The 25,114-nt window shown below is 39.3% G+C and overlaps 1 protein-coding gene across 1 annotated transcript in view; it reads left to right on the forward strand.

The window, feature by feature from the left end:
* Nucleotides 1-25,114, forward strand: part of LOC128866256 (dystrophin, isoforms A/C/F/G/H-like) — a 245,990-nt gene that overhangs the window by 80,871 nt on the left and 140,005 nt on the right. Inside the window, exon 2 of the mRNA XM_054106881.1 lies at nucleotides 19,166-19,320. Within this exon, the coding sequence (XP_053962856.1) occupies nucleotides 19,166-19,320 (155 nt within the window). The remainder of the gene's footprint in view (nucleotides 1-19,165; nucleotides 19,321-25,114) is intronic.

Below are 25,114 nucleotides of genomic sequence, written 5' to 3' on the forward strand. Positions count from 1 at the left end.
TTTATTCAGTGTTTTTCTTATTAAACCGATTTTCAGAAAAATTGAAGACCATGTTTACTTGCGCTACTAACTCGTTTGCCGTGGTCTGATGTTGGAGGCAATTACTTAGGCGATCAATATGATTGTTAATTTAAATTCATTTAAGACAGGCATTAAACGACATTCATCGGGAGTCTCTTTCCACCGTCACAAATTCCTGACCCTGAATGCCGTACTCGGAGTCCAAGCACCACCCGTTGCAGATGAAGAGATTCGATAGCCTCGTTAAACCCGCATAACTTCGGTCAATTACGTTCTGAATACTGTAGCAGGTCAAACTATTACCTTGCCAAAATCGACCGCGACACACATTTCAGGACATTCCGCACGATACTAACCAATTTTATTTTTTTGAAAACGACGTTGGTGAGGCGGTCACCGTCAACAGCGAGCGCTACACAACGATGATAACCAATTTCTTATGGCCCATATTGAACCATATGGACCTAGACGATGTGGTTCCAGCAGGACGGCGCTCTGTGCCACACAGCAAACGCCACGATTGACATTCTGCATGAACGATTTGAGGGTAAGGTTATCTCTCGCAGGGGTGATGTGAATTGGCCACCAAGGTCATGCGATTTGACCAAGCTAGACTTTTTCCTGTGGGGTTTCTTGAAGTCTCAGGTATATGCAAATAAACCACAATCGACCGATGCTCTAAAGGTGAACATAACACAGGCCATCGCTCAAATTCAGCCGGATCTAAGCGGAAGAGTCATTGAAAATTGGATCACTCGGATCCGTTCCACCGTAAGAATCCGAGGCGGGCATTTGAATGATGTCATATTCCACACTTAATGGCATATATGCGTCTTTCAAATAAAATAATAATTTAGTCAATAACTCACACACAGCTTGTTTTATTCCATTTCAACATCTACCCGCCCTTATTGAAAAACCCTTTACTTCTTTAGTAGTCCTTGAGGACTTGAGGGTAAGAAATATTGTCTCCTTTCTCCAATCCTTCGATTTCGCGCAAATTTGATCTCGCCTCGTTGTGAAAAAAATTCAGTCACTAGAGAAAAAATTAAAAAAGTTGTCTTCATTTTTGTGCTGGCTCTCGCGCAATAATTAAACATGAAAATTCCATTTGGAAAATTTCTAGTTTCTGCTATGAACAAATTCTAAATGTTAATTGCAAACCCGGAACTATAATTATGAGTGTCATTAGGCGTAAATTAATAATAATTAAAATGAAAGAAATAATAAAAAAATACAGCTGGAAAAAAGCAAAATTTTCATAGGCCACACACAGCAGCAAGAATGGCAACAACCTCTCCAACTACATTGTTGAATGCCGTTCATTGCAAACTTGACTTTTTCCAACAGCAAATAAAACTCGCATGCATCCAATTGACTCAAATGGCAAGCGCTGCCTGGGTTTGGATCAGTTTCAAAAGGCGTAAATAGAAAATATTCCCAGAAAGGCGGTAATGGGGCAACAACTGCTGTAGTGGTTATTTGTTGAAAAACACAAACAAAGGCAAAAATTGCAACGTCAGCAAAAGAAGCCAAAGCAAAAATAAATCAAATGGCAGCAAGAACAACAATACCAACAATGTCATTAGATGCTCCTGCTGCTATGGGAGCGTTTACTATTTCGAGCATCAGTGCATTGAAGAGGGTTACGGCGAAAGAGCTGCTGTAATTGTTTATTCTATGTTCGGGGCATTATTATTTTTGCTTCTAGTTATTATTTGCCACTTGCTTGTTGTTTTGTTTTGTTGCTGTTTTAATGCTGCACTTGCCATTTGCCATTTGCCATTCGCCAAAGACATAAACAATTTCTCTAATTGCAGTGACTTTGCGGCGCCACCAACGATGGTTGAGTCAATGGATGACGATGTTTTGTTTTTCTTTATTAATGAGTTCCACGGGTGCGGTACGAAAATTAAATAATGTTGCACATTGGCTACTAAAATATTTCCTTTCACAACTTTTTTTCTGTTACCTTTAGGAAGTGTTTTGGCAAAAATTAACATAAATGAAATTCGCTCTAAAAATTGTTACTCTTATATTTTATTTTCCAATACGTAATGTTTTGTTAAAAATTATTAGCTAAGCCTTAGGCTGTTTTTTAAGAACAAGTTATCACAAAAATGAGTTAAAACTGAAAATATCTCAAAACTGTCATTTTCGACCTAAGTTGTTCTTCAATATGTCTTAAGTCGGGTGATTTTCTTATGCCAGTTGTTTTCACGGACGCGGACAAGCCGAATTGGAAATCTATGACGTTAGTCTATTCATGATGAATGGCCAAACCAAATTACCTCAGAAAAAGCGAGAACTGTAAAGCAGCTAACACAGAAAAGTGTCTACTAATTTAGAACTCTCCATTTCTAAACAACACTCTTTAAATATATACAAGTATCGCCAAAATAGTCTCTCTGGATGGCACAACTTTATTTATTCCAGCTATTCTATTCTTAAGAAGATAAGTAAATTCAAGTCTACTACGAATCTAAACTACTGAATATTCCTCTTATAGATGTATAAATACGAGGGGTGCCTTTTATATTTCGGCATTAGAGAACAAAAACAAATTTTAATCATCGAAAATCACTTTATTGTTTTTCAAAATATTCTCCATGAAGTTCTATACACTTTTGCATGCGTTTGAACCAATTGTCGAAGCACTTTTGCCACTCTGAATGAGTTACCTCCAAAACATGCATTCTGAATGCCGCAACCGCTTCTTCAGGTGTCGAAAAACGTTGACCTCTCAGTTTGTTTTTACGTACGGGAATAAAAAGAAGTCATTCGGTGCCAAGTCAGGACTATACGGCGGATGACCCATTAATTCGATGTTTTGGGTGCTCAAAAATGCAGTTGTTTGAGCCGATGTGAGAGCTCGCATTGCCCTGGTGAAGAGTGATTCGTCTTTGGCAATGGGTTTTCCTAATTTCTTGGAAGACAACTGGCAAACAAATGGTTATGCACCACTCAGAATTTACTGTTCTGCATTGTTCTAGTGGTACGGTTGCGACATGTCCAGTTTTTCCGAAAAAACAGGCGACCATTTGCTTGGAAGTGCTTCGTGCGCGACCAACTTTTATTGGAGTTGGCTCATCTTGAAACACCCATACAGTCGACTGCTGTTTACTTTCGGGCTCGTACGCGTAAATCCATGATTCATCACCTGTCACGATGTCATAGACGTGTTTCGAAGCCCCGCGATCGTATTTTTTGAGCATTTCCTTCGACCAATCGACACGAGTCTTTTTTTGAGCGATTGACAAATTGTGTGGGATCCAACGCGAACAAATTTTTTTGACAGTCAAGTGTTCATGCAATATTGAATGTATGCTGGTCCCACTAATGCCTAAGATTGTCTCAATCTCACGATAGGTCACATGACGATCTTGCAATATCAGTATCGGAACAACAACTGATTTTGGACGACCTTCACGAAATTCGTCTTGGAGTAAACTACGACCACGATTGAATTCACCATACCATCGATTAACACTGGTCCTTGATGGAGCTTCATCGCCAAAAAATGAATTAAGTTCATCCATGCAATGTTGCTGAGTTAATCCACGTCGAAAGTTGTAAAAAATAATCGCACGAAAATGTTCACGATTTAATTCCATTTTTGGACCGAGATGAATCTTTTAAGTTACTGTAAACAACACAAATAGCGCTGGTATTTCAAAACGTTCTGAGTACGTAAAAGCCAAAAAATGTCAAACTTTGCGATACAGCCGTCAGTTGCCAGATTGCAACACCAGGGTTGCCAAATCCTGCCAAATAAAAGCCACCCCTCGTATTTGATCTCTCGATAAAAGAGTGACCTAAGATGGATATTATGTAAAAAAAAATGCCATCATCTTTACCAAAAGGGGTGTGGAAAATAGGTCATCACAAAAATTTACTTTGGGCACAATCTCGACGAGGACTTGTCCGACAAAAGTGATTGGAAATTTAATACCTAGGTTTCGTGTTAACTTTGGTCTGAATTGGTTAATCTTTTCTCACATATCCTATTAGGGACAAGTGAAAATTGACTGTTTGGATGTGAAACTGGTTTATGACAATTACCAGCTAGCAGATATAGAATGATGAATGGCAAATTGATATGGCATAGATAAAAATTTAGAATTTTTTCATCTAGGACTGACCAGTGCACACGTAAATACATTTAGTCCACGCTCATTAGCTGAAGTGAAGTTTGGACGCCGATTAAGCATTACTAATAGAATTGAGGGTCAGTAAAATTATTATTAATGAATTTGGGTGAACCACATATTTCACTGCCATGAATAATGTCGGCTTCTTGAAGTCTTCCGTGTTACCCAACACTTATTATCTGGAAGCCTATCACAGCTTCATTAGTTAATTTATATTATCAGCAATTCATCGTTTGCACCGCAGGTTACGAAGTTAGCTTCGAACAATTTTTAAAGTTTTTGTTTTATCCATTTCCCACTGTCGTAGTTGCATTCAGCGAAAATGCATACGAGTATACAAATTTCTCTAAACTTGCTCAAACATTTGTCTATGTAGTTCATTGTTTCCTAAAATAATAAAATTCAATAACGCTGCTTCATTAAGTCATTGAGGCTAAAATCAATTAATCGATTTTCCCGCAATCAGTTTAGTATTGGTCAGAATGGACGCATAAGAAAATAAGGACAATAGCGTCAATCGACACGTGCTAACAAACCTAGTATGTATTTATATACATAAAGCTAACGAACAGAAAATAGTATACGTAAAGGGTGGGCCATCGTCTGGGGTTTCCATGAAAACTTGTTTTAAGATTGACAGCTATTTTGCGCTCAAAAAAGTAATATAAACTTAATATCAGCTTATCTTACATCTTCGCGACACGAGTGGATTTTTGCTTGCAATTAATGTGAAAAGTGGATACTATTATTCAAAACAGCGCGAATAAATTTTGACTCGATTAGTACACCAACCACGCTTTGTACGCATAAATAATTGTAGCTATCTTCCTTGTTCAGGAAGCAGTCTGATTTACACTCAGTAAGCTCATGGTGGTGATGATGTATTGAGATTTATTCTACGCTGGACAGTAGCTACAGTTTATTATTGTCAGAGTTAAGCGAAATTTATTCGAATAACAAGGGATAAATAAATCAATTATTTTATCGTTATTCATTGATATTAAATATTTCAGTTTATTCAAATAATGAATCAGAATAAATACAAGTATAACACTAGTCTACAAGGAAAAGTATCCGAACTAATTTAAACTAATATCTGCTTCTCTGTCCATGCAAAATTCGGATTGATAACTAAAATTAATTTATTAGTTTCAGTTTTTACGATAATCGTATCTTTCGTGTTTAATGGAACTAGGCCGACAAAATTTAACCAACATTCAGACCCAGAAACCAGACTATATATTTCCGAAGGTTTATGATGCGCTGAATCCAAATCTGGCCTCAGAATTGCTCTATCAGCTCTGGTTTTCGAGATATCCTAACCTAAAAGTGCAAAAAACCCCATTTTTGCCCATATTTGAGGTTATGTAGCCTTGCAGATGTTTTCTTTCACCAAAATTAAAGGATGGCATCTTTAAATACAATCCTTCTTTTTTCAAATGGCGTTTTGTTTGCTCAAATATCATTTTTTTTCGCAGAGATATCGCATTTTGAAATTTTCATGTTTCGAAATTTTCCTACACCTGAAAATCGATATATCGATATATGGATTAATATTATGTAAATTTGGAGTTTGTGGGAAAGCCTGCTTGCGGTTATGTGGGTTAGCCTGCTCGCGGTATGATAGGGGTGGTTTCTAGGGGTTAGGGCTGTGTGTGACTCGGTACCCAAAGGTTAGATAGTGTAGGGATGTGGTGAGTCAGCACACTTATGGTGTGAGACAAAATTTTAAGAAAAATAAGACTCAATTCAAGAAAATTAGTAATCGAATATATCATGTCTATGTTATCTTAATCGATTTTCAGGTGTAGGAAAATTTCGAAACATGAAAATTTCAAAATGCGATATCTCTGCGAAAAAAAAATGATATTTGAGCAAACAAAACGCCATTTGAAAAAAGAAGGATTGTATTTAAAGATGCCATCCTTTAATTTTGGTGAAAGAAAACATCTGCAAGGCTACATAACCTCAAATATGGGCAAAAATGGGGTTTTTTGCACTTTTAGGTTAGGATATCTCGAAAACCAGAGCTGATAGAGCAATTCTGAGGCCAGATTTGGATTCAGCGCATCATAAACCTTCGGAAATATATAGTCTGGTTTCTGGGTCTGAATGTTGGTTAAATTTTGTCGGCCTGTGTAATCAGTATTCATTACTTTTTTTAATTTGGTTTGATTCATCCATAATGAATGAAGTTTTATTCAATAGTAAATAAAGTTATATTCCACTAATATTCAATGGACGCTGTAGCCCAATTTTGTTACTATTTTTGATGAAGTTCTCTATCTATTAGACGCCACAATGACCCTACTCTCACTTGTGTTTCTATAAAAAAAAAAAAAAATACCAGTCTAACGGTTAGACGCGATAGTAGAGAAACCTTCCGTAAAACAAACTGAGAGAGAATGAGACGAAAGCAGCATAGGAGTGGGATAATTATAGGTTCATTATAATATTGCTATAAAGTTCATATTTTATTTTCTTCATTTTATTATTTTTTTCTGTCGATATTCACGACACTTTTCTGCATTATTTTTCGGCATAATTGCGGTAAATATTTAAAAATGAAAATATTTACGAATATAAAAATACGGACGCAATACAGCACACGCGGTTTCTATTATGAGCGTCGTAACGCGTATATTATTACACAGACGTACTAACATACACACAAACATTCGTAGGACGCTTGGTCTAAGCAAGTATTAGGTAGTGTAGTATAGGTATACATAATGGCTTCTCGCTCACCGTGGCTCCGTAATACGCAGGCGCGCACACATAAGTACTAACATACATACAAACATACATAGGTATCTTGAACTAAACACCAAAGCAAGTAATAGGCAGTGTAGTATACATACTACAATACTCACTATACTAGCGTGGCTCAGCAGTACGCAGCCACACACATATACGTATATCAACATATAACGCTTCGTAGCCAAGAGTGGGGAGGCTACGAAGCACCGCACAAAGAGGACACGGAGAATAGGGAACGCTGTATAACTGTGTTCTATCTCATTCTCTCGCAGGCTATATACTATAAGATCTATATATATGTCTCTTTTTAGTGTCGCTCTTTCGTTTCATCGAGTCTCAAATCACTCCCAACGATTCTAAAGAAGTTTTCTCTTCAATTAGTCGAATTAATCGACATTCATGCTTGTCACTGACGTGTTCCATTCTATTTCAGTATGAATCACTCGATTGACGGGTAACAGGTGCATTTATTACCTCATTATTTGTAAAAACTGAGCATTTCTCTAGGTTTTCCAGTGTGTTGACAGCCTGTGTTTTCAAGATTCTCAATCTTTTGTTGTTAACGCATTATCTCTCGCCTACCTGCTAAAATTCGTGAAAATGGCAAAAGGTTCAAAACCATTGAATCATGGACGAGGGAAACCATAACAATACAAATTTAGATTTCTGTTGTGTGTCTGTACTTTTGTGTTTCAAAATCCATTTAACAAAACCAAAACCTACACTATTCAAACAGCTATGGGATTAGTAGTAGCGCAACAGAAGTGAAAGTAGTAGCGGTAGCAGGAGGACACATGAATAGTTTCTCAAGTAGCGCTCTGGCGAGGTACTTATCTATTACTCTGAGGTATTACTAGCAGTAACGAAACGTAGCTTGGAGCGGAGCAAAATAATTGATCGGGCGTTTTTCGCTACCTTATCCACTAACCTTCTGTTTTCGTTGATATTGTTGCTATGAAGTAGTTAATGCAAACTCTGTGGAGAAGCATAAATAGTTATTTATCAATATTAAACTTTCTGTATACGGATTTACATTCCACGATTATGCGGAACGTCTACAAATTCTTATAGGTAATAGTGCGCGGTGATTTTTACAGCACCCTTTATATGTAAGTAAATCGCGTAATGACCTATACATAACAACTATTGCCATGACTGTCGCCTTCGGCCGTAAGAGCATCAAGTGCGCCACTATACATGTACGATTGCGTTTGTTGTTGGTGTGGTTGCTTCTGGTATGTATGTATCTCTAGTGGCATTTTGTTGCGCGTAAGACCAGAAAATTGAATTATTAAAATACTTAATTAGTTAATTAAAATTCGATAGCTCTAGGCGAGCGTGCTCTCATACACACACATCCATATTTGTACATGTTGGGATGTGCGCATAACGATCCTAGCACACATAACTCACTTGTATAGCAACGAAAGTGCTTTGGGCACTTCGCTCCACCACATTGTGCTGGCGTAAGACTCTGAGGCATGGCTTGCCATTTGCATCGTTCCTATCTTAGCCTTTCCTCTATTAAGAGCCTTTGCATATGCTTTGTACATATGTATACGTATTTTTCCTGCAGCTGTAGTCGTGTGTCCGTTTGCCTGCATGGTGAAATTTCTACAAACAAAAGCATGCTTACCTTAAAGTTAGATCCTTGTTGTTGCACTTAAATTGCGTTGTTGTTGTTGGATGCTGCGAGACAGAAGAGCACTTCTACATGAGTTCATGACTTGCAAGCATCGTCCTTCTTCATGCAACTAGCAAAACTCCCATAACCACGCCATTAGCTATCTGCCAACCTCTCTACTTTCTTCGGGTGTGCTACTCGTATTCTTCGCGCCTTCGCCTTTCGAGTCATACCTGTGACATGACTTTGTTGCCACTTATGATATGCAATACGAAATCTTCTTCCAACTACCAGTACGCTTCAATGTCCGATAAATTGCAATACAAGCACAACTTACAATAACAACAAAAAGTTCAGCAATATCTGTGGGCGTTTCATGCCTGCCATTGCAAACTCTCCTTGGCTAGTCGATTGTTCATTGTGTGAGACGGAGTGGTGTCACCTCTGCACTTAAGTGCCACAACCATCTGTGTATTACAATTTGTGGTTGCTGTTCTTGTAGCATTCTGGCAACACTAAACTTTGCGTGACCAGCTTTTGTTGGTGACGCGTGCTATGGTTGTTTCAGCTATGCTGCTTCAGCTCAACAGAATTCCTGAAGCGAACAAAGCGACGTACTGCAGAAATACTTGAAAATTGTTGAGCAGATATGAACGTAATCAGTTTGTTAGGTCAGTGAAACAGTCAGTGGATCAGACACGCAGTCAATGAATTACTCCGTCAGTCAGCCATTCAGTCACCTAAGCAGTACATCAGTGAACTCTTGTCAGTTTTGGTAAACCTCAAAGCCATCGCAATCATATTCACTTTCATGCAATCATTTGTCAGTTAGCCATACAGACATGTAGACAGAGAAACAGACTGAGAGACACGCAGACATACAAGCAGATATATGGTTGTAGTTCATATCTCCTGCAAATTGATTGCTGTCAGTTATTGCATGTCATGTTAGGTTGGAGTGTTGTTGCAACAAGTGCACCTCTGCAATTAATGCAACCACCATCTCATCACGTCGTTAGTACGATAGTAACCAAGTTTTTGTTGAATATTGTTGTTGTTCCGCTTACCGGCATTGCGCAGAGCTAGGGGCGAAGCATATTTGTTGGCGGGTTGCTAGTTAATGAATTTGACTAACCGAAGTTCCACAAAACCAAATTTGCATATGTCAATTCATCTCAGGGACATAAATTGAATGGGAAAGTCCAAAAATATTAGAACAAAGTATTGAAGAACGTATTAAAGTACGTCTTGATTCCAAGTGATTTATATGTTTGGCTACCTAACTGCAGTTTGGCAAGTTCTCATAAAACACAAATCGCGTAAAGCCATTCAAAAGGCCTGGAACGCAGGTTGGTTATCTGGTTGTATGATACTTAAACCAAACCCATTCTGACACATACTGCACTTTAGAAGAAGAAAAGGTCGTATTATACGAGTATGCAGGCTAAGCTCAAATAACGTTGAGGAGTAGCGACACAGGCATGGGATTTGCGCGGGCATCACGGAACATTTTTCCTCTCCATGTCGTTATCTAGATAGTAGTAAGGCTTTTTACAGCAAAGTTAAGTCGAGTGACTTGATGGTCATCCGAGTAGAGTTGAATTCATTGAAGAATATATGAGCCAGCACGCAGCTTCTCTTATTGCTTCCTCAAGAGAGAATGCAGAGGACAAGATGATAAAAGAATCATCCATCTTCAGTACAATAGAGAAGAGCAGGAACTTCTTATTAGCAATATGGGCCGGTGGTCTCCAAGTTGCAATTTCAGACACAGTTTAAGGTGTCGTTCTCAAATAGGTCCAATCGGAACAACGAGCTAACTTAACCGAAAACTATAGTCACGATAGTCTTAAACGAAATAAGGCCCCCCGTATAAAGGGCCTATTTGATATTAGACAGTCCGACAGATACCTCAAGAAAACGATGCGCTTTGCTTCTGGGGTTTTGACGACATTGAAATGCTGCTCAACGAGTTTGTATGCTATTATGTGAGGATACAGTGCACAGAATGCTCTTTGGCTATCTGAGGAAATGCAGATAAGCGTCAAAGTTGGGCTTTTCCGAAAGCAAATATTATATTTATATGTTATGGAGTCCCTCTTGAAAGACTCTGAGCTAACCATCCCTTAGTACCGGTCTGAAGTTCGTCTCAAAAGCACCCGCACTAGTCCCACCATCCGTAAGCTTCGACGCATTTGTGTCATATTTCCGAGTCGGTTTCCATGTATGGTTTACCTGATTCTAATAGTGTCCGATCTAAAAAATATATCTTAAAATTCTCAGAGATATTTAGCGCACGAATTATTGCATTGTGAAATATTAGTAAATCTCGCGCTGCTAAGAAGCGTATCCAATTCAATAAGCAGGCCCAACATTACTGGAAAATGCCGAAGCTAGTATGTAAGCCAAAGATTTTCTGCAGTAAATAAAATTAAGGAGATCTTAGACATTGTCCCGAGACACGTGGGTATCGCGGGTAACGAGACCTCTGACTTCTTAGCTAAGATGGGCTCTGAGGCCAACTTCTTTGGTCCAGAGCCCGCTTTGCCACTCCCCTCTGCGGCCATCACGGCCACGGTTAGCAAATGGGTAACTACCACCCACAAGCGAGCTTGGCAGGCTGAGAGAGGCTGCAGATGGACTAAACTGATGTTACCTGTCATGTCCGATCGACTGTCGCAAACCCTTCTGTCATTAAGCAGAGGGGAGTGCAGACGGCTGGTTGGACTGAAGACGGGCCACTTTCTGTGGGCAAAGCACATGGAAAGGTTGGGCATCTCAGACAGTGTACTCTGCCCAGCTTGTGAAGAGGAGGCTGAGACGGCGGACCACTTCCTGTGTGTCTGCCCCGCCTTCGCTCGAATCAGGTTTGAGGTCTTTGGCACTGATGTATTAAGAAGCGACCATCTTGGCTCCTTGGCACCACAAGATCTACTCAGATTTCTTCGGAGATCGGGTAGATTTAAAGAAAATTAAAAGGGAATCCAAGTGTAGTACAATGGACTCAATTAATGTCTGAGTGCTGCACTTGCTAGTTGTCCCGACAAAAAAAAAAAACAAAGACATTCATTATTCTTGGTAGACGCGCCGTTAGAGTAGGCACTGACTTTCTTAATGTTCAGTGTAGAGTAATGAAGCACTTGACAAATTGACGTGGCTCACACGTGGAAATGGCAGAACAAGTAATGTGTCACGACAAAGTTTTTATCAGAGGCAGACTTCGCTTTCAATGTTCACTGAATTTGGTTGCACCGCGCAAAGGGCCTTGCGAATTTCCTAAAATTGTAAAAGTGTAAAAGTTTGAACTACCTTAAATTTCCTATTAATTAAAAACAAAAAAGTTTGATGTCGGTGTACGCAGTTTCTTCCATACAAAAAAATTCGACCATTACAAAAAGTAAGAAATAATAATAATTATCAATATATATATGTATATTTATACACCATACATAAACAATAGATCAGATCATAATATTTATCGGTATAATGATGAAATGTTACGATGGACTGAGCTGATGCCAACAAAGTGGCTCAACATTTGTATGGGATAATGACATGTTGCAACGGTAATACCTACTGTTGTGTCCAATGCCATGGATACGGTAAATTGTGATTTTCATACAAATGCAGCTATTTGTTGCATGCCACGCTTTACTGCTAATTCAATTTGAGCGGTGTGGCCTCCACCAAACACAGCCTAAGCGCTTGTATAATGCATTAACAAGCACTTATATGGATGTGCGAGTGTGTGATAATGAAATGTGACATTACAACAAAACAGAGAGGTGTGAAAATTATGGATTTCTCGGAAATTTGTACACAAATCATTCAGCGTGGCCATGGCACGGCATTTCGTGTATAAATTGTAGACGTGTGTTTTGTGATTCAGTCAGGAGCTACTGTGTTTATTTTATAATTTCAGGCATGGAAGACGAATATAAGAGACTGCGACGCAATGCAGTATGGCAAAACCATGTTTTATACCTCAACCTAGTTCTAAACTTGCGAATTTCAATTTGTAGCCAATGCCAAATTATTCCTTTTGCCACTTCTTCCGCCTCCCGAATGAGTTTCCGGTACGGTGGAAAATGGTACTGCAGTATCAAGTCTGGTTGCGTGACCACTTATTGTCTCGCGCTCTGAACGCAGCTGTTAAATGGATATACCCTTTCTGGTCATTTCAATGGTCCGTCGACGCAGTCGCACGATCACAAACTTGCGAAAACCTTCGTAGTACGAAGTTTTTCCGTGTTGGCCTCTCCAAATCTCTTTATGCTCGCATTGCTACTATTACTAGACCCCTGATTGAGTGTAATAAAATCTTTAAATTTTTTGAGGTAGATTTTCATTTTCAAAAGATCGCCTATTGAAATTTTTGAATATTTATTATAATTGAATTGTACTTTCTACGGCTCTGATGGCTATACTCAAAATATAGTAGAGTTCTAGAAATGTTTCAAGAGCTGGGTCAAACGCTGGCGTGAGAGCCTTACAGTTGATGGGGAGTACTTTGAAGCCGATAATATCACTTTTAAGAAATAAAATTTTTTTTTTTATTTGTCTGAATATATCCCGGGAACTTCTTAATCAAGGTGGTATAATAGCCTCATATTTCGAAATTTATATGGTAAATAACCGTCATCGCACAATGCGTATTTCAAACTTACATAATTTTTAGATATTTTTTCTCCATAAAAATGATATACTTTTTTTTTACTCCCTCTCCTCCCAAATATGTTATTATTATTATTAGAAGGCCATTACGCAGTGCGACCAGAGCTGATATATTGTGAAAGGCCTATTTTTGTAACCCTAGAGTTTTAGGCTTTTTGAAAAATTTAGCACAATTTTGGGTTTGTTGTTCCAAAGATTGCATGGAGATACTACGATACCACCAAGGTGGTGAAGTCTTTGTCTGCCCAACGCAGGACATTCATAAAACACATGTTCTCAGCTTTCTATGTCCATTTCGCAAAAGCGGCAGACATTGGTCTCAGATAGACCAATATTATTTAGCCTCAGGCTGCAGTGTACAGGTCACAGGATATCCTGTTAAAAGACGCAGATCTACTCTGTTTAGTGAGAGAAGTTTGTCAGATATTCCTTTGTTGGGACTTAGGAATAGTTTGGCTTGACGCTGACCGGCACAGTTTAGCCAGTGTGCGGCAAGCTTTCTTTCTTCCCATTTCCTAAGGAATTCATTAAAGTGGCCTTTGGGAAGTCCACAGAAAGGTTCAGGACCAGCAAGTTTCATATTTGCTCCTCGTTTTGCAAGGTCAGCCATTTCATTTCCCTCATGTCCTTCATGTCCCGGGATCCAGCCTAGTGTTACTATGTTGAGGTTTCCTAACGTGTTGAGAAGGTTTAGGCAATCATTTACCAATTTAGAGGTGATAGTTGTTGATGGAAGGGCTTTTAGAGCCGCTTGGCTATCTGAAAGTATGTAGATGTGAGTACCTCTCATTTTCCTGCTAAGGCATTCTCTCACACATATTTCAATGGCATGTATTTCTGCCTGGAATATTGTTGGGTAGAGTACCATCGAAATCGATTTTTTGAATTTAGGCCCATTGATTCCTGCCCCTGTTCTACCATTTTCCAATTTAGACCCATCAGTAAACCATAGCTGAGAGCCAGGTTTGAAAGAATAGAATAGTTCTCCAGTCTGTGCGTTCATTAATTATAACTTGGAAGGTCCTGAAGAGTATTGGTTTGGGTGATAGAAGAATGGGACTATGTAGTAAGTCTTCTAAGATCTTTAAGTGTTCTTTCATATCCCCACTTTTAAGTTCAGATATACCTTTTAATCTTAAGGCACTCGAGCGAGCTTCCCTTTCAATTAGAATTGGAAGCGGTGGTATGTTCAGGAGCACACCCAACGCATCCGTGGGACATGTTTTCATAGCCCCTGCAATACCAACACATATCAGGCGAGGCAGTTTGTTTAATTCGTTTACTGCCTTCCTTTGCTTGACCTTGGGCCACCAGGCTAAGGATGCATAAGTGACTATGGGTTTCACAACTGTGGTGAATGTCCAGAAGGTCATTCTAGGGTTAAGTCCCCATGTCTTACCAAAAAGCCTTGTACAGGCAAAGAATGCCCTTGTGGCTTTTGAAGTAACTCTCTCAATAAGGGAATTTCACGTAAGCGTTTTGTCAAGACTGACGCCAAGATAGTTCGCTTCTGTCGAGAGCTGAAGTGTTGTTCAATTTTAGATTTATGTTCCTTCTCCTAGTAAACGGTACAAGTGTTGTTTTGGATGGGTTGATGGAGAGCCCTTTTTCCGTGCACCATTTGTTTATTATTGTAAAGGTTTGCTGCATGCGATCCGAAATGGTTTCCTCATGCCAGCCTAATACATAAACTACTAGGTCATCAGCGTAACCCTGAGTGTGAAAACCTAGGATGTTCAGTTTGTGGAGAAGTTCATCTATGACTAGAGTCCACAAAAGAGGAGAAAGTACGCCACCTTGAGGGCAACCTCCTGTGGCTTTGATAGATTTGATTGTTCCTCCTAGTTCGGTGCTGATCGTCCTAGATTTCAGCATGAATATTATCCATCTAGTGATGGGTTCAGGTACCTCGTTTAGATATAGGACATTATAGGAAGTGTTATCAAAAGCCCCTGAAATGTCAATAAATGCACATAGAGCTATCTGTTTGGACTCAATAGCCTTTTCAATAACTGTTACCAGGCTGTGTATTGCAGTCTCAGTGGATTTTCCCTGTTGATAGGCAAATTGAAGTCGATGCAGTGGGAATTTAGCTAGATTGTATTCCCTAATATACTGATCAACTATCTTTTCCATTATTTTAAGGAAAAATGAGCTGAGACTAGTTGGTCTGTATGATTTAGGCAATTGTTCGGGTTTTATCCCTACCTTTGGAATAAATACAACCTTAACCTCAGCCCATTTTGTAGGCAAATATCCTAGCAGTAAGCTTGCTTTGTATAGTCAGGTCAAATTAGGCATAATATGGTGTGCACCCTGCTGTAAAAGACAGGGGAATATCCCATCAGGACCAGGAGATTTGTATGGGCTGAATGTTGATATCGCCCATTGTACCCACTTTTCATGGAATAGCTTGTTTGCTAGTTTTAAGTTCTCAGCACTCGCAGATGTAGTAGATTCTGCCGGCACAGAGATCTCGTCTAGCACAAGTGATCCAGGGAAGTGAGTGTCCAGCAGAAGTTGACTGGTTTCCTCTGGATTCCTTGTGTAGCTTCCATCTGGCTTTTTCAGGGTACTAATGCCGTTTGAGTGATCTTTTAGTAGGGCTTTTTGGTTACGAATAGCATTCGGAAGACTACAAATCTTTTCACAATGATTCCTCCAAGTAGCCCTTTTAGATTTTGTTGTAGTTGGTTACGGCTGTTGAGTAGGAGGACCAGTCCCCCGTTGCTTTAGCTCTATTCCATAAAGTTCTTGTTTCTTTACGCAGGTCGGAAAGTGTACTATTCCACCAAGGAACATTTTTTTGTAGCGTTTTTATTTTTATTAGGCAACTTTCGTGAAACGCGGATGTTATGTTTGAATGTAGTTCGTTCGATTCGAACTCAAGCTCAGATATAAGCTGAATGTGACGCTTAGAGTAGTTAACACTTTGTTCTAAGCAAAAGTGAAAGTAGTCCCGATTAGTTTTTCTGGGGTTTCTGTAAATTGTCATTTGTGGCTTGGTCGCACCTACTATATATCAAATCTAATATGTCTGTGATCCGACATAGATGTTTCCTCTGACACATGCCCATTTGAGACTTCAGACAAAGCATTAAGATAAGAGAGAGTAATGTCACGGACTTCTCCCCTGATTGCATTAATGAAAGTCGGTTCGTTGCCTCGATTTAGGAAAGATATATTATGCCTAAGTAGAAATTCAAGAAGGTACTCACCTCTTGGATTTATGTTTGTGCTCCCCCACGCTGTGTGGTGCGTATTTGCATCACAGCAGAGGATTCACCGGAGACGTTTTTGTTGACAGTATTCCACCAGGGCTATAACCTCCCTTGTTGAAGGCAAGTACTACCTCATGCTCACCTTTGTTCGTTGGCACTTTTACCCAAATGTCCACCAAGTCTTCTATAATAAACTGTGAAATTGGGATAAAGGTTAGTTGATTATTTATTATAAACGCCGCTCTGGGACGGTCTTTGTTAGCAGCATATATCAACTTACCGTTTACGCTCTGGAGTCCCAGAATGACTCCTTTACGTACCCATGGTTCTTGAATGAAAGCTACATCCAAGAGTTCTTGGTTAAGTCTCCTCGTAAGCCGTCCGAGGCTGCTTTTTCGTGTTGGAGATTTATTTGAACGCATCCGAGTTGACTTCTGCTGTTATGCGGTTTTTGATTTGGCCAGGTCATCTAGTGATCCTTCGTTTGACAATGGCTGCCTTTTTCTTACCTCGGTTGCCTTTCAGCAGGGCTGCTTCCTCGGCGAGCATCTGATCCCCTCTTCGAGCCTTCTAATGGCTGTGCGCTTTTTTATCGGCCTGCAGCGGGGGCCGCATGCGAATACCAGAGTTGGGTTTTACCGAACCCGTAGTTCAGCCAATTGTTCAAGGTTTTTATGACCTCTGCGGAGATTGGCTCGATAGCAACAGTGATTTCTACCACAGTACCCTTGCGCACTCTGTTGAGCACCCGCCTGTCTTTCGTGTCAAGGCCCTCATTTTGGCCATCAAGGAGGCTAATAATATCCTCAATTGAGGTGCTGTCCAATTCTGGAAAGTGACCAACGAAGATTTGTGGACGCGGTATACCTGCCTCCTGTACAAGCTTCAGGAAAGATGCACTTCCACGGCTTCAGCTTAGGAATTGCTTCCTTTAGCCAATTAGCCGTATCATCGCAGCCGCATGAGATAACTACATATGTATCCTGGGCGAAAGGTGCAGCTATTAAATTTGGGCTTTGCAGCACCAGTCTGCTTTTTCCTTATAGCCTCCAGGATAGCATGTTGTATGGCCGTTAGTTTTTCCGTCGACCATATTGTAGTTGGATAGTCAGGAGGTATTATTCTCAACTTCGTGCTACACGCCGCGTCTTTGTAAGACTTTTTTGTTAAGTCTACCTTGACTTCTGGATTAGGCACTGCTGCCTTTGGTCCTTCCGTTGCGGTAGTCTCGTCTGGCTTTTCTTCCAACGCTAGAGCTGCCCTGCACATTGGCACGCTTAGGGGAGCTTCGCTTTGGCGTGGTGCTGCTGGAGCGTTGTCGCTTCAGATCAGCTGGTTTTTGAACCAGCTCTCTTGCCTCGTCAATGCTGTGACCCTTTCTCTGGAAGTACTTTAGACGCTTTCTGGCGGCACCACACAGCCGCACCTTGTTTTCATCCTTTCTTCCTGAGTCACGAGTGGGAGAAGCTAGTAGTTTCTCCTCTTCCTTTGGTGATATTGCAGAAGCTTTGCCATCTGGCCCCAGAGCCATGTCGTCAACTTCCATATCCTTGCCCTCCGCTGGCAGTTGGAGGGCATTGGTTGCCCTTAGCTGCCTGCGATGTTGTTGGTAGTTCGGCACTGTTTACCGAAAGGTCGTTATCGACCTGGTTAATATTAGGCACTCGCGCACTTTTTAATAAATTAATGTTTGCCATGTGGTTCCACGAGTAAAGGGGAAGGGAAGGTCGAGCCACGATAGTGCCCTGGTGTCGCGGTAAGGCTAATTACAACCAGAGGGCGCCCCATATCTGAAGGTCACCGTTATAAGACACACTTACGTAGTGCCATTCATCCTATAGGCACGGTTCGAATTACACCTAGGATTACGGGTTTTTTCGAGTTTTCCCTCTCTAGATCCGCCATTTTTAGTTAAAAGCAGGGGCACCTCGTGCAGGAGTGGCATTCTACCGCAATGGTCGGCCTTTGGGCTACTGGCACAACTGCCATACGGCTCTGTGTGCATTACCCCAAGAAGCAACGTACACTTCACCCCCAAATATGTTATGTGTCGATTATAATCTTATAAAATGAAGTCCCTAAATATGCCAATGCCCATGCGCATAATTCTCTAATTTGAACAGGGTATTCCGTAGTTTGGAGCTAAATTCTTCTGTAAGATATTTTTCGACACAAATTGCATAAACTTTCAAAAAAGGCGTGCGTATAAGCCAAAATATTTAAAAAAATCATGAAATAAATTTTCTAACTGCAATAAATCGAATATAACTCTACCGATTGGAGTACTATTTTCGTGCTATCAAACTTTAAAATGTTAATTATGAGTCTGCTTATTGTAATTAAATGTTTGCTCTTTCCTAATAATACTAAAATTTTGAAAATGAAAGGAACGTTTTATAAAATTCTTGTTTGTATTTAAATATGCTTGCCGTGTGCTAAACTTCACTAAGCGGGATAGCAGGCACGGCAAAGATGAAAAATACATGTTTTCTGATTTCTACAATAAAAAAATATATAAAAGCGCTACGAACTTATTCCCCAACCTAATATATCTGTGGATTTTGTTACTCATTACTTTTTCGTATATATTGGCAGAGCAGCGCCGGGTGTTTGCTAGTGTACTTTTATATACATATATACATTCTATACTCTCTTGTCTTTTATTAATCTTTTCTTAAATTAACTCTAATCCATTTGCTCTTCTTCTTTTGCAGATGAACGCCAGGACATACAAAAGAAGACCTTTACAAAATGGATTAACTCACATTTGTTGAAAACCCAGTGCACACCAGTGATCGACTTGTTTGAAGATTTGCGCGATGGTCATCGATTGTTGGCGTTGCTTAGTATACTCACCCAATCACAGTTGGTAGGAGGAAATTATTTGTTTATTTTTTGTTGTTGTATAACAGTATTTATCCTGCATGTTTTTAGTGTAAATTAATAAGTTAAGAATGTGCTTGAAAAATGGATAGATAGGATCATTATCATTGAGTAGTGAGGGTGGTGAAGGGGCTATGTAGTATCTTCGAAGATATGGCTGGCTTGTTAAGCTAAGGTAAATTAACGTGAGCAGACTTAGGTATTGCAAGCCAATTTGGTGGGCAAAAGTGGTTGATTAGGCTACCCCATTCGTACACGCCGCACACCAATAACATACATGCCTGCATGTCGAGAGTTAGGATAGGTTAAGTTGATATTAAAAATAGTTCACTCGGTGGTCACAAGGGTCTTCTGTAAGTAAGAAGTGCGTCTCTTTTAAGCACTCCATGAAAGTTGAGGGTTTTGCTAGCTTTGAGGTTTATTTCTTGTGAAAACGAGCGTGCAAAAATGCAAGATCCTTTAATTTTATTTGACACACCAACCAGCCAACGTACGTTGAGTTGATTGATCTAAAGCCGAACTGAATTAAAATCGTGTCGCGAATGACCCTGGGACACCAGTGTCCAGCCAGCTTATCAGCCATATGGTTATCTGCGATATCACTATGAAAATGAAAAATTCCTTTCCTTAGCTTAGAGTATTGATTGTTGTTTGGGTATGGGAATCCTAATTGACTGCTTCGTTGGCAGTGATTACTTTGGCTTTAAAAAAATGTGGAGTTCCACGCAGGTTCAGCGCGCTTGGTCTCTGAATGTTGCACCCCGCACAAGCCCCTCGTGCAGGTATATAAGTATAGAATGAGTAGGGGGTTTGTTGAAAAAATAAGGGGGATTGTGAAATTACGCGGGCTACGTGCATACGACTTTCGATTATTAGTTTTGGTTATGTTGGTACACTCGTCTCGAAGATAAGTTCACGGTTTTAGCAATTTGTGAGAGGTATAAATAAATAAGACAAATGTTTTGCGACTTCGACGATTTTCTCCTATCGTCTCTTGGCTATCCCGCACACTCACATTGAGACGATTGGGCTTTGGTTTCGATGTCATAACCATATATTCATGATTCGTCACCAATATTAACCAATATTAAGCAAATATGGATGATCGCTGGCGTCATTCAACAATTCCTGAGCGATGCTCAAAACGTTGATTTTGGTCAAAATTCAGCAATTTTGGAACAAACTTCGCTGCCACAAGCTTCATGTCCAAATTTTCCGAAAAGGTTGCCGATATACCGACATGTTCAGCGACGATTCTCTATAACAATTTTCTTCACTTTCTCAACGATTTCATCGGTTGTAGATGAGTTGAGGCGTCCAGAGCGAGCGTCGTCATTCACAACTTCTCGACCTTCGTAAAAAGTTTGTACCACTTGTAAAAATTTTTTTGACTCAAAGTACTCTCACCTTATTCCACTATTAACATTTTAAGTGTTTTTGATCACTTAATTCAATTAATTTTGATCAATTTTTTTCGATAGCAGAAAATCGCCGAACACACAAAACACTTGTCTTGTTTATGCCTCTCACAACAAACTAAACATGCTATATTGCTAAAACCATGAACATATCTTCGAGGCGAGTGTACCAACATAAACAAAAGTAATAATCGAAAGTCAAATGTACGTAGACCGTGAAATTAGAAAATTCCGCTTATTTTTTTAACAAACCTCGTATATATAAAGATATATTCTGCGCATTCCCAGTGCGAATGAAAAGTTACTAAAGCAGCATTTAAAATGACGTTGAGCGATGGAGTCGAGATGGCACTACTGCTCCACCGAATCAATTTCTCAGTTGTTTAACCACTCAATGTCTTTGGTATTTTCGAATTCCAGAGTTAGAGAATTGACATATTCATGCCTATTATGATAAACGTCAGATAATATGCGGCGGGAATTAACTCGATCCGCACTCGATTCACTTTTTCACTAAATGTTCCCTAGGTGACTCTGGATACCCACTTTTAAGCTGGTTGATAACGCCCTTCCGAAATGCCGGAGCTAATACACCCCAAAGCCGTTTCAATAAAAGCCATAGCTCGGGTCGCAATACTGTTGAACGCACAATAGGTGTCTGGAAGAATTGGTGTCGATGCTTGCTCTCAGCTCGCCCACTTCATTATTCTCCGGAAAAAGTGGCTCAAATTGTTAATGTTGCGGCGGCACTTCACAACATTTGGATCCATTATAATATTTCAGACGAATATTTAGAAGGGGTTTTTGAAAAAAGAAGAGTATGAAAATGGCGAGCCTGTACAACATCAAAGATATACCAATGAAGCAAACCAAATCCGGAATGAAATGCTACACAGCTTTTTATAAAGAAGCATTTTTTTGTTTTCATTAACGTACATAAATATATGTATATTTGTATATATTTCTTAAGAACAAAATAAAAACAGCCTTTTTGGCAAATGTTGCACTTTAAAACTTAAGCTAAACAAAATTTCTAACTCACAGTCATTTTTTCACCCTTAATTTTTCAATAGCATTTGTTTCCATAGCCATATTATGTCTTTTTGTCTCCTCAAGAAAAGCTAGGGGAATTTCATTGTTTTTCTTCTGGTGATCACCCAGACGGTCAACCGACCTAGTCAGATTTTTCAGTTCTTTTTTTACATTTTTAAAATGTAGTTCCTGTGCCCCAACACCTTCCGAAACTTTTGAATATAACCTCTCCTGCACACCGATTTGCTTGTCTAACAAGTCAAACTGCTCTGGTCTCTTTTTTTTCGGAGTTTATTTCGAATGTTTTGGTTATTTTCCACATCGTCATTTTCCAACAACTCTATGCAGATGGCGTCTCTCGAAGTATATGAATTTGTACCCTCACGAGCTCTCTTCGATGTAGATGGAGTAATGTCTTCAACCACCTGCTCTGAATTTAGTGGAGTGGCATGCTCAACAATTCTCCTCTGAGGCACTCCAAACTCTTTTGAATTTTTAGTGCCACCAACACAGTCGTTTAGGCCCACTAGAGCAGCAACATCTTCTTCTAGCGACGATAAAGGTAGTTCCCTATTTTCGCCTCCACCAGTTGCTTGTAATTCCCTTTTATTGTGCGCCAAATTTTTCTTTACTGCTGATTTAAAATCTGACCAAACCTTTAATTAAAACGCAAATAAGTACTTATATTCTCAATGAACTTTTGAATTATCAACAAACCTTTTTCCATTCTGAAATACTCTTCGATGGAGGTCCTAATGAATTCAGTTCCTCACGCACACTCTCCCAAAATTGCTCTACCTCGTTAGGAGCACTTCTGGTAAAATTTTTTGCAATATCGGGACGCTCCTTCATACGAGATATTAAACCTTTAAATTTCTCTCTGGTGGTTGTGCGTTTCCTAAAAAATATAAATTTTGCAATTTGTATAAATTTTGCCAATATATATTATATAATCCGAAAAAAAAACAAATAAAAATGTTTTTCCTTACATTTTATTGTTCTCCATCTTTATTATAATAATATCCGCAACACAATGACCTGCGGATGAGAAACGAGTAAATTTGTTTGAAACGAGTATTGAATGCGTTGTTGGTAATGCCATTTTTTTTAATCGATCCGTGAACCACATTATCGATCTGCATACTGCTTTATCCGACTTTTATTATGATACCGAATACTGTCGGATCGAGTATAACTCCCTCCGCAACCATCCGGCGGATACCATAATAGGGGTGATTAAATTGCAAAATAATGATTTGTATGAGGAGTGTGACAGAACTTTGAAACGAGTTTCAGCGGAAGTATTCAACATTTGTAACAAAATATTAATAGCTTGATTTGGTTGATGTTAAAAAGGAATAATAGAAAATTGTAAGAGGAAAATAGAGTTTTTTTCTTTCGGGAAATAAACAAACAATTTTCTACAATTTCCTTAACTCAGTAGCTCATTCAATAAAGTTCACCGAGAACTGAGTTACAGCCTTCGATATATATACAACCTTATGTATTCTCTCAAACGAATTTCGAATTGTAACTTTGAGCTGGTAAACCTCTGCGTGCAGAAGAAGCATTGATTTGAGAGAGGCGAGAGGAGCAGATGAAACAAACAATCCTGGAAACTACTGAGCGGCCCATATTCTTGCTGTTACGTTTATTGGTCCACTGTTTTCAATTGCTAGGCTGATTGGATACACTCATTGGTCCTCCTAAGTGAAATCGTTTGAAAAAAGCATATTCGTCTCAGACGCGGGGCGAGCACATTAAAATACTTTGTGAAAACAGTTCTGAAGGTTTCAATTCTATTGCTTGTAATATTTTTGATGAGCAAAAATCCTTGGTGCTTTCTCTTACTCTTAATAATCTCTAAGCTCAGAATCCTATATCGCAGATTGTACGATGTTATAGTATCATTTGTGTGCATTCCGCGAAGCGCAAATCTCGTGAAAATTTACTGGATCCTCTCTAAGCGCTCGCAATGAACTTTGAGTGCCGAATAAATGTTATTTAGAGTCCAAAGGCATTTGAAATTCATGGATTTGCGTTTATGAAAACCGAGTTTTTAGATCGCAGTTAGATTTATGTATTTTCTATGGTATTAAAAGCTTAACTTAGTGTCGAGGTAAGCACTTAAATACTTTACAGTTTCAAAGCAGAAAAACGTAACATCCTGACCATATGCAAAATTGAATGTTATTGGTAAAATAAGCAGCGAAAAGCAAATTAACAAAAATCCTTTACTTTTAAAAAATAAAATCTGTAAATCTTGCGTAGTCTTAGCTTTAAATCGTCGACGCAAACGCTCGCCCAATTCGAGGGCTAATGAAAATCGTGAAAGGTAACAGTCCTAAAAGTCTACCTTGGAGTATACCAGAAGATACAGAAATTGGGCGAGAGAAACTGTCACAAACTTTGATGATTAATTTTCTGCACTTCAAGCCAGTTAAGAGCAGTTGAGTGAATAAGTATTCGTGATTTAAACTGCCAAAAGCCGTAACGAAGTCTGTGACCTGCTGTAGCGGAAATGTAGTTTTGTCGAGGCCTGTTCAATCTGTTGTTAATTATATAATCATTCAGCCCCCGATGTCAAATTATCATGGCAAATTATACACTTGAGCAGCATTTGCAAACGACAACACTTTATTACGGAAGGTTTGATCACGGAGTTGACGAGAATTGCGCACCAAGGTCAGGCGATTTGATCTCGCTAGACTTTTTCTTCTGGCCGAGTTTCTGAAGTCACAGGTCAATAAGCTGTCATCTAATATTATGAAAATCAACATAACTTAGCCCATTTTCAAATTCATCAGCAGCTATGCAATAGAGACATTGAAAATTTTTCCATGTCGCGGTGCAAAGCCGCGACGGATATTTGAGCGATGTATATTCCACGCGCAATGAATAATGGCATGCAAGGTCCTTCAAATAAAAAATAATATTATAATTTCGTTAATTCCGTTTATTTTATTCCATCAACATTAACTGAAACCTTTTTGAAAACCCTATATTTTCACGTTACGCTTTTAAATTATCTTGCCGAGTGTAGGAGGAAGGAAATATGAACCGAATTAGAGATATTTAGTTGAACAGTAGATAGTAGGGGAGGATGAAGATATCCAACTCAGCTCATCCTCAGGGTAAGGGAGGGTGAAGTGCAGAAGGCAAGTGTTTCGTATTGCATAGAAATAGCAAAGTCAAGGACTTGTGGGTGTGGTGTATGCAAATTACAGTCGAATAATGAGTGACAGGTGGAAAATACGGAAACACACAAGCAGTAGGATAAATGCATTTGAATGTGTTAATGTTTGTGAATGCAGTTCCACGACACTCAAA

Source organism: Anastrepha ludens, chromosome 2, assembly GCF_028408465.1.
Source record: "Anastrepha ludens isolate Willacy chromosome 2, idAnaLude1.1, whole genome shotgun sequence".
Lineage (NCBI taxonomy): Eukaryota > Metazoa > Arthropoda > Insecta > Diptera > Tephritidae > Anastrepha > Anastrepha ludens.